Source organism: Lithobates pipiens, unplaced genomic scaffold (genome assembly GCF_037356315.1).
Source record: "Lithobates pipiens isolate NorthernLeopardFrog02 unplaced genomic scaffold, aLitPip1_a1.2 Scaffold_13, whole genome shotgun sequence".
Classification (NCBI taxonomy): domain Eukaryota; kingdom Metazoa; phylum Chordata; class Amphibia; order Anura; family Ranidae; genus Lithobates; species Lithobates pipiens.
Genome location: NW_027507718.1, coordinates 17,923,103 through 17,936,901, shown reverse-complemented (window position 1 = coordinate 17,936,901; position 13,799 = coordinate 17,923,103). Strand labels below are relative to the sequence as shown.

The following is a 13,799-nucleotide window of genomic DNA, read 5'->3' as shown; positions in this document are numbered from 1 at the left end:
CAATCGATAATATACGCGTCGCACTGTTTGATGATTCAATGGTTGATGAATGACATAACCGGTATACGGTAGACTAGGCAGTATACGGGCGCGGGTGGTTGTGGAAGGCAATCATACCGCACAGCAATCCAATTGAGGTGGGTTAGGGGCTCAGCCATCCGAGCAGCATGTTGGCTCTGTAAATAGCACAGAACAGCTTCTCTCTCCGCCCAGCCCCCCCCCCCTCTCTCTTCTTCTCACATGAAAACGATGGCAGCTCCGGTGGTGCGTAAAATTGGTATGAGCCAAGGGAAGTAGGTTATGGCCGATCCCTCCTCTCTGTCTTCACTTAGCATGGATTTTTCAGCACGTTGCACAAGGCTAGTCTTGTCTCTTTAAGGAGACACTGGAATCTAATTAGCCAACATTCCTTGATGTGGGTGATAGCTAACATAGGACAAGGGAGCAAGAGGAGGGAGGAGGAGGACGTGCGGTGATGTAGGAGTACAAGCACCCCTCCCTCATAACTCCTCATGCCTCCATGCTTGTTTTCACCACAGATTGCCACACAGAGCAGCAGCAGCTCATCCACAGACTAGCAGCGAGCGGGCGACCCCACGTTACTTTGATTGACAGCCGGACAAATGTTTCCCCTGTTCGCCTGCTCGTTATACGAAAACCCCGCCCCCGCCCTCCCTCATTACACCGCCCGGGGAGGGCTTACGAGCGTGCTTCCTCAGCCGATTGGACGGCAGCGGGAGGACAAAGAGGACGAGAAGGAATCGGATACGTCCTCCCCCACGTGGGTGCTAGCCAGTGACACAGGCCCCCCTCCGCCGCAGCTTATTGGTCAAATGCGAAATGATAGGCAGTCGTAGGAGAGTGGCGATTAACGTTCCTTTGCTTCCGATTGGTTAGGGGGGCACGTCGTCGGGTTCTCGGGCGGGTCCTAAAGTCGCGGGCGTCTCTGGGAGCTGTAGTTTTCATGTTCCATTAACGCCAGCTGAGGGAAGGGACCGGTCGGGGCCTGAGGACTACATTTCCCGGCAGCGCGCCGTGTTTTCCCTTCAATGTTGTGAATATGTATCAGAATGTTAATGATTTGCTGCTGCTAAATTTGGTCATAGAAGTCACCTACACAGAGCGTGTTGTTGGAGCTACTGAGAGCGGTAGCCTGGTTTGTGTGGGATTTTCTCCCCTCCTCCTTCCTACCGGCGGTGCTTTTTCCTCTTTTTTTTTTTTTTTTTTTTACCCTCGACGTGTGAGTGAGTGCATGTGTGTCTGCTTCACCGAAGGAGAAGAAAGGGACACTTCCTACCGTGGGATTTAAGGGTTGACTGGAAAGAGCAGACGGGGCTACAACAACAACACCAGCACTACCACCAATCCCAGCACCGAGCGGAGATTACTACACGACACCGGACGGACCGAGCGCCGCCTTCCTTCACAAAGTTGTGTCCGAGCTGTGCGCTCTGTGGTGTCACCTGACAGCTGGATATACCCGGGTGTACACCATGAGAGCGGGGCCTGACACCTCCGCCTGACCCCACTTCATCCATACTGCCCCCCCTGGAATGTGGAACGCTTCGCTCGGGGGATCTCACACACCCGCAGGCTGCCCAGTAGCAGCAGCATTGCTATTAACAGTGGGACCCCGGGGGCAGCAGTGTTATTAGCCGGATCACACGCTCTGCCTCCCTTCCCCCACCTCCTCCTCCTCTCACAGGGGGATCCCCCCCCCCCTCTCCTCTCCGACAATTAGTCAATGAACCTTCCTGCTCCTGGGAGAGGCACCTAACCAACGGCTTGGATGATTCGAGACCTCAGCAAGATGTATCCCCAGTCCAGGCACCCGGTGAGTGACAGAGGACACTTCCCCCCACTTCTTTGTTCCATGGCTGTGTGTTGTCACACTATTCGTGTCTCCGTAGGCCTCCTCTCCTGCCCTCTACTCCCTCCTCACTGTCTTCTCACACTCCTTGCCTGCACTCCATGGCTCTCCTCGCTCTCTCTCTCCCCTATATGGCACCCCCATATCGATCTCTCTTGCTTCCTGTGACTGTTGTATGTGTGTGTCTCTCAACCCCCCCCCCCCCCAATCCTGTGTCTCTTCTCTTTTTGTGTGTGTGTTTCTCTTTTCCATTCCATGTCTTTCTGACTCTCTTCCCCCCTGTCTCTCTCACTCCATCCTGTCTCTTTCCCCCCCCCCCCTCTCTCTTCACATCCCATGTCTTCTTCTTTCTCTCTGCCCCCATGTCTCTTGATCTCACTCTCTTCCCCTAGTTTCTCCACCCCCATGGATCTCTCTCACACTCCTCTTCCCCCAGTTTTTCTTCTTTTGCTCCCCATGTCTCTCCCTCCCTCAGTTTTTCTCTTCCTTTGCTCCCCCCCCCCCCGTTTTTCTCTTTTGCTCCCCATGTCCCCCCCCCCCCCTCAGTTTTTCTCTTCTTTTGCTCCCGTGTCTTCTCTACCCCCTAGTCTGTGCTTCTCCCCATATGTTTCTCTTTCTCATACTCTTCCTCCAGCCCCCCCCCCCCATCCTGTGTGTGTGTGTGTGTCTCTCTGATCACCCTGTGGTCCTCTGTGCATTCCTGACCCCTCCCCTAATGCTAAGCTTCCCATGTCCCTCATCTAGAGCCTTCAATTGCACTTTCTCCTCCTCCCCCCTTTTTTTTATTTTTTATTATAGCTTTTATAATCTCTCAGGACACAAACGAGTCAAATGTTTGTATTCTGGGTTACAATGTGACAATTGTTATGTAAAATCAGAGAGGGAGGAAGAGGGGGGAAAAAAAGCAGTGTTCACTGAATGAGATTTGATGGTTGCAAATGGGACAGTTGAGGCTGGAGCTGAATAAGCCATTGTCAATGGGTGAGACCCCCCCCCCCCCCCCCCACATGGAGTGAGCTGTAACATTTGGTCTTTGGAAGTCACCCCCCCCCCCCCCTCCTTCTGCTTATATTGGACGGTGCTGTTCTCTATCCCTCCCAGCCCTTGCTTTGCTTATCTTGGATTGTGTGCTTTCCTCCTGGCATAATACACTGTGAGGTCTTTCTCATCTTTGACCTGTGTTCATCTTGCCATCTTAGCGTTCCCCCATTTGCCTTGTGTTTTGTTTGTTTAGCTAATTGCAAAAACATTAAATCCACTTTGGCATTTATGCTCCATCATAAAATGTATTGATCAGGGGTTGGATGCTTTAATCTTTAGCCGCCAGAATGCAGGGATGTTGCCTGACAAACTAATGATGTGGCTAAAGCTCTTTCAAGTGACGGCTATTTTTTTGGGGGGGGGGGAGAGGGGTTACCTTGTGTGGCCGCAGGAAAAACAGAAAGTAGACATTCTAGCTTCATTGCTTCTTTAAGAAGCTTAAGTGTGTCGTCTGATTCCTTATTCAGGTTGTAGAGACTAATAATTATTAAAACCCCTTCAAGGCTTTGTAGCCTGCATTCAAACAAGTTAGGTCTCCTCGCATTTCCGGCTATTAACCCAAATGTAATTGGAACATACAGTGATCCTTTAATACACTATTGTGTAGACAGAATAGGCTGATAGGAGATTGACTTCCCCCGCCCAAGTGATCTGATCTTCTCTCTCTCCAGCAAATGACCTTAGTAAAAAGAAATATGCTCACGATGGGGGCCATTTCCTTCTGCACTCAGACAAAACTAATCTTCAGAGGCCCTGCAATAAGAGAAGCATGATCACCCTCCTGGTGGATTTTTTTTTTTCCCTCCGACATAAAAGTACTGATCCTTAATGGGGACATTATATCCTGCAGCCCTAGGCAGTGGTGCCACATCAATCTCGGCTCTCATAAATCCAACACAAAAACACTTTTAATACTTGGCCTGTTAGACATTGACCACTGTGTTTGGGACTAAAATATGGAGGGAGAGAAAAAAAAGTGTATTTATTTTATTTATAAATATATAATTTCTTAGCACATTGTTGCTAAACTTTAGGATTATTACAATCTGGGTTGCTATGACTAAGGGATTTGTTTTGTAATGTCGTATGTGTATATATTTACACAAGAGTGGAATTGTTTTGTGTTTAGTTTAATCTTATAGTGTGTAATAAAGTAGAAAAGATTTAGTAATTTTCAGACTGCAGCATACCTCCCCTAAGGTCACTATGTATTCAGCACACACACATTACCTGTCTGGAGCCTGCTAAGTGTATTTGGCCATATCTCTCACTGTACTAGACTTGGGGGCAAAGTTGAGAAATGACTTTCTAAAACCAGTCTGCTCCAAGCCACCTGTGTGCTACAGATGGCCTTTTATTCATTTATTACCCAGTTATGATTGAGAAGCATAGCTTTTTTTTTTTTTTTTGTCTCCTAATCTCTTTACACTTCTTGGACTTTGGTTTTGTGTTCGGATTATAATCCTCACCTTTTTTTTTTTTTTATAGAGCATACCACGCCTTTCTGGCAAAGACAGCCTGGCCTGATGATTTCGTAATTAATTATTATTTTTTTTATTGTTTTTTAGGCTCCGCATCAGCCAGCTCAGCCCTTCAAATTCACCATATCCGAATCGTGTGATCGGATTAAGGAGGAGTTTCAGTTTTTACAGGCTCAGTACCACAGGTAATACTGTTTACTCTAGCTGATCCTTCTGTTTGCTTAGCCCTTGTTGTCAGTCTATTTTTTCTTTTTTTTTCTTTGTGTACATAAGGTGTTAACTGTTGAAAGGGTTTGGCCTTTTCCTATAGGAAATACGAGTTAAAACACCTTCACTTCTCAGAGCCAAGTATGTGGCAGAGTATACCCATTATCTAGGATTGCAAGCATGTGCTTTTCTAAACTGCTGAACTGTTGTAACAATGGTGCATAGGCACTGCTGAAGTTTACCTTGGGGGTGATGCCACCTCTGTGTGGATTACCTCCACTAGTGCTGTAGATCATAGGTGAACAGTGCTTGCTTCCTCTGCATTGAAAACCCTATTAACAAGCCTTTGGCAACTCTAGAGGCGGGCATTTGGCATACTGCTGAGGATAAAGAAATATTTGGCCTGCATAACTGAAATATCTTACTGAATGGAATAAATGTAAAATTGCATGCCATTCATACATGTGCTATACTTCAATACATCTTTTATTTTGTGTTATGACTTCTGGGCACAAAAAAAGCTAGAATTGGCATAGTGAGAAATCCCAGATTTGGTAGAGGATCTGTGATCCCAAAATTGTTAGCAATATTGGCTTGCACTATTTACACTAATTCCTTTTTATGAGTGACATGCAGTGCTTACTCTTGCAGTTCGTGAAGTTTTGGTGGTGAATGGCTGAAATGAATTGGGATGTGTGTGTTTTTTATTTTTATATGAATGCCTTCTGATTTGGATGTGTTTTTAGTATATCAAGCTCACGGTAGTAATAGAACCTGTGTATGTTATATAGAGAAATAATATCTATCTCTCTCATTCCTATACTGGCATTAATGGAGGACAAGCTTGAAAAAAAAAAAAAATCATTGCACACTTATATTTAGGGACTGCTTGGTTCCTATGATCTTTCCGTGTGTGTGTGTGTGTGTGTGTGTATATATATGATATGTGAAAAAATAAAAATAAAAAATATATATAATTTTTTTTTCTCAGTCTCTTGATGGAGCTTGCAGTTATTTGTTTATGTGGTGTATTTTAATGAAAATCTGGTTTATGTTGGTTTTTATTAAGGCAAAGTACTGCAACCAAGGGCAAATAATGGGACTGTCGGCTTTCACAGGGACTGTTGTTCTAATCTATAGCCTTGAAAGCTGGTTGCTATGGGTTAATGCAGATCATTGCTCTTGTTGCAATATTTTGGCTTCTTTTTGTAGACTTGCTTTTGGCGGTAAATGACCTTCATGTTGTATCCATCACACTTTTCTGATGTCTTTACAATCATTTCAGTGTGTGTGATAACAGGACATTTATTGTGGCAATAGCTTCAGTATATGAGGGTACAATTCTCCTCCTATTGCTGAATCTTTGATCAGCCACTAGTGCCAGCAGATGTTGAGTGTGCATGAGTGATTTCTTCCAGCCATTAAAGTGTTAAGTCTGTTCTGTTGTCAGAGGCTAGAGTTTAAGATGTTTGGAGCCAATAGGACAAGCTACCTCATAAGTGCTTCACAGGAACATAAACCAGCCCTAATTCTGTCTTCTTGATGACTGCGTTCGAATGGCTGTGGTAAAAGTCAGTGCAGTGTAAATATGACCATTTTTGTCATTGCTTTGTACAGCTTGAAACTGGAATGTGAGAAATTGGCCAGCGAGAAGACGGAGATGCAGCGGCATTATGTCATGGTAAGAAAGCCGTACAGCCAGCTAAAAATGTCTCTTTCAATTTCTCTTTATAGTTTTTACATAGCAGACTTGTGTTGCTGGAGGCAGCAGCTAGATTATAGGTTAAAGTATTGGATGTGCCGCTGTCATATGATAAAGCTTCTTGGTGCTTGAAGGCAATCTAATGGCTTTTCTATTTTATTTTCTCTTCTCTAGTACTATGAGATGTCATATGGGCTGAATATTGAAATGCACAAACAGGTATGTTAAACTATTTCCTTTGATGAAAGGAATCCTTTCCTTGAACCCATGTTTTTATTACCAATATTTTTTTTTTTTTTTTTTTTTTGTTATGCTTTTGCATGAAGAAAGATATTTTGCTTTTAAGACTTGTCTATGTGGCATCTTGTAAATGTGTGTAGTTTTTTTTTATTTTTTATTTCATCTTTTTTTTGGCTAGTGCCACTGTGGTTCATGCACTGTATTTGTGATTCCTGTAGACAGGTGTTTTTATACTCCAGGAACCATTTTTTTTTTTCTCCTATTCTGCGTGACTCACGATAAACATTTTGCGGTTTATTTGCTCTATTGGGGACAGTGTTTGCATATAAGCAGGTCTCTTGTATGTAGGTTATATTTGACTTCAATGTGGTCATTTTTTGTTATGATTTTTGCGAGTATATAATGGAGTAATGTTGGTGAGATATATAAAAGGTTTTCATGCTTGGACTATGGGATTGGTTGCTTTTTGTAAAGCTGCTTTTTGTGTGCTATGAATGATGTATGGGTGTTGAGGACTACAAACATAATTCCTCTCTTATAAAATACTAATTGTGCTAAAATCAAAGCAATCACACTCCCTGGTTGATTACAATTTCAAGAGATAAATGACATTTTAATTCCAAACATTGTAAGAACAATTATGTTAAGGGTTGTGCTTACACTTTAATGGGAAGTTGTATGTGTAATTATGATTGGAATAGAGGATTACTGAGGATTAAGTTTAATTAGAATATAATTTTCCATTACTGTCATTTTTTTTTGTTCAAATTAGTAATGTAAACAACCTAGTAATACTTATGGACTTCATCAATTCCTGATGGCCCCAGTGAATTGGCGCACCAGACCTGCTTTGTAATTATCAACGTTTAAATGTGATATGAGCTCTAAATTTTGTATGTCACTGTTTTCGGCTGGAAAATTAATTAGTCGCTTTAAACAGTTTAATGATTTAAGATTTAGTGCTTAATGTCATGTTGAATCTTGTTTTTGAAAATATGTCCAATACTTTTCTGCAGCAGGGATGCCCCTATATTTATTTATATCTGTCCGCATTTTTAGAAGGGAATTTGCAGAATTTTATGAGTTAGATTATGCTGTCATATTTCCACCCAGTCCTTTTAAATTCGTCTTGAGTTTTACAGCTTAAAAGAGAACCTTGGTAATCTCCCTTCGACTTCAAAATTGATCTTTATACAGCCTTCCTTAAATGCAATCTTACACAAAATCCTGCAGGCTGTTTATCGCATTAGGAACTACAGACAGCCCTGGAAAAACATCCTACTTATATATTTCCTTTTAATCTCTGCTTCCTCCTCTTTTCACCAGAGCAGAAGAGGGAAGGGAGGGGATGATGGGGGGGGCATATCCGTCTTTGTTTTCATCCACTAGACAGACGGCCTTGGTTCCTCTCAGGCGCTCATCCAGATGTACTTACTTGATACCCTTGTAATAGAAAGCAGGTTAGAATTCTGTGAAGTTGCCCTGCGGCATGTTTGGACATAGTGTTACAGATCAGGTTAGGCTTATTAGATTTATGCCTTTCAGGGTTCAAGAGCAGGGATCTCCAGAGACCATAGAAGTACCCCTAGTAATTGGCGGCCCTGCTATTTTAAACCTCCTGTGTGTTTGAAATTAGTTTTTTTTTTTTTTTTTTTTTTTTTTTCCTTTTCTCCCTGTGAATTCTATCTTGTTTTCTTGGCCCCCTTTCAAGCACACATATATTTTTGTTGGATATTTCACTGGAACAGAAAATGAAGGCTGTGATTGAAGCAGAACTGTGATTTGTGACTTGGCAAATTGATGAAAGGATAAACATACTCGGCTGTAGCGATGTGGGGTCGATGTGCCCAGCCCTTCCCTTGTTTTGATGCTCATCATCAGTCATCCAGTGTTGATTTTGATAGAAGACTATTAAAGCGAAACCTATGGGGAATTTGTCATTCTGAAAGGAAAGCTAATGTAATTAGTACCAATTAAAGTACATTTAGTAAATTGGATTTAATCTTAATTAAGCCTGTGTAATGTTGCCAATTTTTAACAATTATGTTTGAGAACATAATTAATTCAAATTTTGGTAACTGAGTAAATAGCTAGAGTCTCGATGCTCAATGCATGTATAATCTATATATATTTTTTTTTCTGTTTTTGGAGGTCTTTGAATGTCAGTAGCCGAATATATTGTTTTTAATAAATATATATATATATATATATATATATTATAAAATTTTTTGTCTCTATGTGGAGGGAGTGTGCTGTCCCCCCCCCCCCCCCCCCTTTGCAGTGTATGTCCAGCTGTGTTAAATACCTAATGTGGAACTACTGAGTTGGTTAATTTTGCTGGAGATATCATAGCGTTTTTTGTTTTGTTTTTTCCATTGAGCCCCAGGCTGCAAAAGGGTTAAATGAAGCCGCGCCGCCTGAAAACGAATCTGTTGCTCTTGCCATGTAAATTTTATTGCTAGACCTGGGCAACAGCCATTTTGAAGTGCTGCTGAAATATTAATTGAGCAGACATGAAAGGACTCGGCAGCCCGATAGGATGTCATAATTGTAGATGCAGCAGTCGATGGCAAATGATGATAAATGGCATTAGAATCCTTTTAGCAAACTGTAATAACTTGAAGGAGGGAGGCCGTATGGATTAGCTTTATATCTGATACCCTCTAGTACCAAGTGGATTGCCAATACTGCTTGTTTAGCATTTTCTAAGGGCTATAGGATATTGATTTTTGACTTACAAGGAATAGCTCTATTTTCACCATTGAAAAGTATTGCAGGTTGTTAAGAAGAAATTGACTTGAAGAGGGCTGACTGCTGCCCATCATGGAGCAAATAAAGCAAAACTGCCGAAGCATGGTGAAGCAGCGAGCTGGGCCCTCAGCAATTTGTTGCTATTAATTTACCATGCTCGACAGCAAATCAATCGGCATCTACTTCATCTGCTGGAGAAAATGCTGTCCAGGGCAGATAAAAGGGCCTGCGTGTTACAGTGAATAGACTCGATTTTCCAAAAGGAGGCTGAAGTTAATGTGTAAATAAGCGAAATCAAAGCCGCTGCTGCAGAAGAAGCTGTTTTTAATTAGGTTGGGCCTTTTAGCAAAGGGTCTTTTATTAAAAAAAAAAAAAAAAAAAATGCAGAGCCTTGCAGTGTAAAATTTTTATAGGCATTTCAGTGCAACGTTCTCTCAATGTTACTTTGCATTCTTTTCTAATTTTGTATGTATTTTGTGAGGCGGTTGTCTCGCCCACTGCTGATCTGTGACAGAGGATGTGTAGAAAAAAATAAAAGGGGGATGTCAACTGTAATTGACTGACACTTGTAATGTGGTCTCTCAAACTTCCAGTTGGATCTAACAGCATGCTTCATTCATGCTGGAAGCAGTCAAATACTAACAAGTTCAGCTAGATATGAGGAGCTTGGGGAATACAAACTGAAATCTAATAAATGACACACACCTAAACATGGTGATATCTTTTATCTAGGTGCCTTTTTAATGGGGGGGGGGGGGGAGTAATGGTTCTTCTGAAACTGTACCAATATATTGGCCTCGTTATCCGTTAAGCATTTCTGTAAAGGTATTTGTTGTTGGAGGTGGCGTTTTAAGTGTGCTAGGTAAAGATGTTCATCGTTGATTATCTAGACACCAGACAAGAAATCCAAAAAAAAGTGTGTGGGTTCTTTTGTCAATTAATTGGAAGTGCAGAGACAGCAGGAGACAATGGTGCAGTCCTCTCTTAAGCCTAGTACAGAGTGTGTGTGTGTGTGTGTGTGTGTGTGTGGGTTTTTTTTATTTATTTATTTTATTTTTTCTCGTTCATCCCAGTGGGCTGAATGGCAAAAACCTGACAGCTCAGGTCAGAGCTGCTGCACTAACTATACGATGCCCCCCCCCCCAGAACACTCCAGTCAGGAGCCTATCGGCAGACCTTTTTTCAGTCATGCTCCTCTCGGCTTCTGTCTGACCGGCTGCGTCGCACACGGGCCAAATGTTGGTCTGGTTTCTATTGACCTGGCCGATGCTGCCCAACATTTGGCCTATGTGTACTAGGCTTTAGGTTCCTAGGCTCTGATATTTTCTCATGTTAGGGCAGTCCCAGAAATTCTGTAAAATATGGTCCCTATTTAGAATTTTGAAATTTGAACTACAGGCATATATACACTGAATTTATTATTGATGGTTTTTCAAACGTGAAAAATTACTACAAAAAACAAAACTAGTATAAATGCAAAATTTTATTTGCTATCAACTTCTTATCTTAAACTGAAAAAAATGTGAGCCAATCCAGTGTGCTGCATGTAGTTCTGCTGCCTAGGTTAATGTTGACAGGATAGCAATAACCTCAGTCATCTACTGTGCAATCACAAGCTGGTGGCAGGTAGCTGACCTGGCGGTATTGCGTAATAACTGAATACCTACGACTATAAATACTGGAACTAAAAGTATAACTAATGGCAAAGTGTTTTGTTTTGGATAGAGGGGAAAGGAACTTCTGTCGGGTTTTTATTGCTCTTTGCCCCAGTTGGGGAGATTCACCCTCTGTATTTGCCATGTTTATTAAAACGGAGAATGAAAGAAAATCCTAAACCACGGGCTGTTGCCAGAACAGGAATGGAGGGGAAAAAAATCTTTAAATGATGACACCAGTTCTGGTGACAACCAGGGATATCCTCACTTTGGCAGGATTTCCTCTTACGTTCTGTTGTGGCTACGGGGCAGGAAGTGAACGGAAATCCCCCTAGATGGGACACCAACGGCAAAAGAAAAATTGACAGATTATAATCCAAACCCTCCCCTACTCTATCGAATATGAAGGAAAATTCATTTTAGTTCTACCTTTTTTTTTCTCTTCAGCTGAGCTCAGACTGGGAGAGGGAAATGGAAGCCAGTCATGTATGCACTTCTGCGTACAAGACGTTTTACAGGAGGAAAGAATGGGGTCTTTTTGAAAGGAGGATAGAGAAGACTCATGACCTCATCAGCCTGCTGCTTTTCAGTCACAGCAGTATAAACTGCAATAGAGAAAAATCCGTTCATTAGTCTAGTTGTATTATCTGAAGGATTTCTGAATTTAAACACCCTTTACCATAGAAAAATGTGTCATCTGTACCACAAGTGTGAAAGTAAAAGGAAAGAAAGTAGCTGTACTTCAGAATAAGTCATTGTAGTAGGCTCCTCTCGAGTGAGGCTTGTTACAGGGTGGAGTTCAGATGCTCTGTCTTGCCCTGGGCTGTTAAATAAAACTTCTGTGGTGGCTTTTATTCCAGATTGCAGTTGTCTTTCTGCTTTTGCATCTGTTGTGAGCAAACTAGATTGGTTGGTGAGTAAATATATCTTTAGCGAGGGCTATTTTTCTGTTTACAGACGCATATGGTAGATATGGAATTGTGTACCGTTGGTATACAAGAAAAGTTCCTGGCATGCGCCCTTCGGACAAAAATCAGACGCTCGGTTGGCCAACAATCGTATTGTGTGTACAAGGCTTAAGTCTTCTGGATTGAGACAAGTACATACAATACAGGGATATGCTTCATTCACATTTCATGTCTGAGGTTTACAGTCACTTTAAAATTACAACTTGGGATGGCACAGTGGTGTAGTGGTTGGCACTCTCGCCTAGCAGTAAGAAGTTTCGCTGGTTCAAATCCCAACTACAACACTACCTGCCTGGAGTTTGCATGTTCTCCCTGTGCCTGTGTGGATTTCCTCCGGATACTCCGGTTTCCTCCGACACTCCTCCCACACAAAGACATGCAGGTAGGTTAATTGGCTTCTGTCCCAAAATGGCCCTTCTATATGAATGGGGACCTTGGATTGTGGGCTCCTTGAGGATAGGGATCAATGTGAGTGTGCAATGTACAGGGGTAGGGACAATTGAAGACACTCACTCAGGTTGAACTGGATGGACTGGTGTCTTTATTCAACCTTACTTACTATGTAACTTCCAAAATGATCTGTCTTGTGTCTTTGCTATCAGAATGTATGTCTATTGACAAGGTCAGTTGGGAGCTTCTAGTGCATGTTGGAAAGTGCTTTAGAAGTGTTTTCCTTGTAGCCTCATCTTATCACATTTGTGCATTATTGCTGCTCACCTAAAATTGTCCAAAATGTACTGGTATGCTGACACCTTAAGAGTTCCCTTCGCAGGAACTAAGGGGCCAAGCCCAACCCCATTCCATAACCCCCACCACCACCAAATGATCAGTGCACAAAGAAAGGACCCTATAGACATCAAGGAATTTGACTAGGCTGCACAGAGTCCTGACCTCAACCCGATTGGAATACCTTTTTGGGATGAATTAGAGAGGAGATAGCGAGCCAGGCCTTCTTGTGCACATTAGTGCCTGACCTCACAAATGCACTTCTGGAAGAATGGTCAAACATTCCCTTTAGACACACTCCTAAACCTTGTAAAGTTAGTGTTAAGCAGGCGTCCCAATATTTGGGCTCTAATGTACTACCTGATTTATTTACAGTATGTCGCCACGAGTTTTTTTTTTTTTTTTTTTTTTTTCTAGCTATGTGTGGGTTTTTTTTTTTTTTTCATGTCCTTTTTCTTCTGTCCTCCTAGCTAGTAACCACAGTGTTTGCTTCTTAACATGTAGTGGGGAAACCAATATTTTGTCAGGAAAAGTATGAGACTTCCTACTCCCTATTCCACAGTTGGCCCTCCTGTTGTTAAGTTATTTAATGAAAGGCATTCAGCAGATTGTGCCAGTCTGCACCAGAAAAAATAACATACTGTTTGTCTGTCTTTCTGCGAGTGATGATGTGTAGGCCATGTGAGGAGAATAGCTGTACTGTATTAAAGCACAAAACCTCCTCTCTACACCATTGCAGTGCTGTAGATTGTACATGGGTGGCAAAGGAGTCAGTCGAAGTTTCACTTCTGTTAGTGCTTCAGAAATGTTCAGATCAGTATTTCCTGGAAAATAGGAGAAATGAAAATTGCTTATGTTAGCTGTGGTTTATGTTAAAGAAAATGTCAATGTAGTCTGTTCCTTAATCCAGTTAAAGGCAGTTTATTGCCGAGATAGCCATATCTTTTTAATGCCAATATTTGCTTTTACTTTTGGCAGGGAGAAGTGATCCCTTAATGAACCAGCACCATGCAGTTTTAGCTACTGTCTTCGAAAACAGCCATGAGGGATCATATGTAGAGCTCGTGTGTGTGTGTGTGTGTGTGTGTATATACTTGTATAAGTGTGAAAGTGTTCATACAGTCACATTTGTTCTTTACTGATTCTTTAGTCAGTCTA

The 13,799-nt window shown here is 42.1% G+C and overlaps 1 protein-coding gene across 5 annotated transcripts in view; it reads left to right on the top strand.

Annotated features, from left to right (window-relative positions):
* The first annotated feature begins 1,087 nt into the window (after nucleotides 1–1,087).
* The window catches only part of LOC143973958 (transducin-like enhancer protein 4), a 165,263-nt gene continuing 152,551 nt past the window's right edge, over nucleotides 1,088–13,799 (top strand). For 4 of the 5 annotated variants that reach the window (XM_077474886.1, XM_077474885.1, XM_077474884.1 and 1 more), the window contains exons 1-4: nucleotides 1,089–1,834; nucleotides 4,480–4,577; nucleotides 6,217–6,280; nucleotides 6,476–6,520. In XM_077474886.1, the coding sequence (XP_077331012.1) occupies nucleotides 1,790–1,834; nucleotides 4,480–4,577; nucleotides 6,217–6,280; nucleotides 6,476–6,520 (252 nt within the window). In that variant the 5' untranslated portion in view covers nucleotides 1,089–1,789. Of the gene's footprint in view, nucleotides 1,835–4,479; nucleotides 4,578–6,216; nucleotides 6,281–6,475; nucleotides 6,521–13,799 lie in introns of all 5 variants that reach the window. The other variant, XM_077474887.1, reaches the window with a different exon arrangement.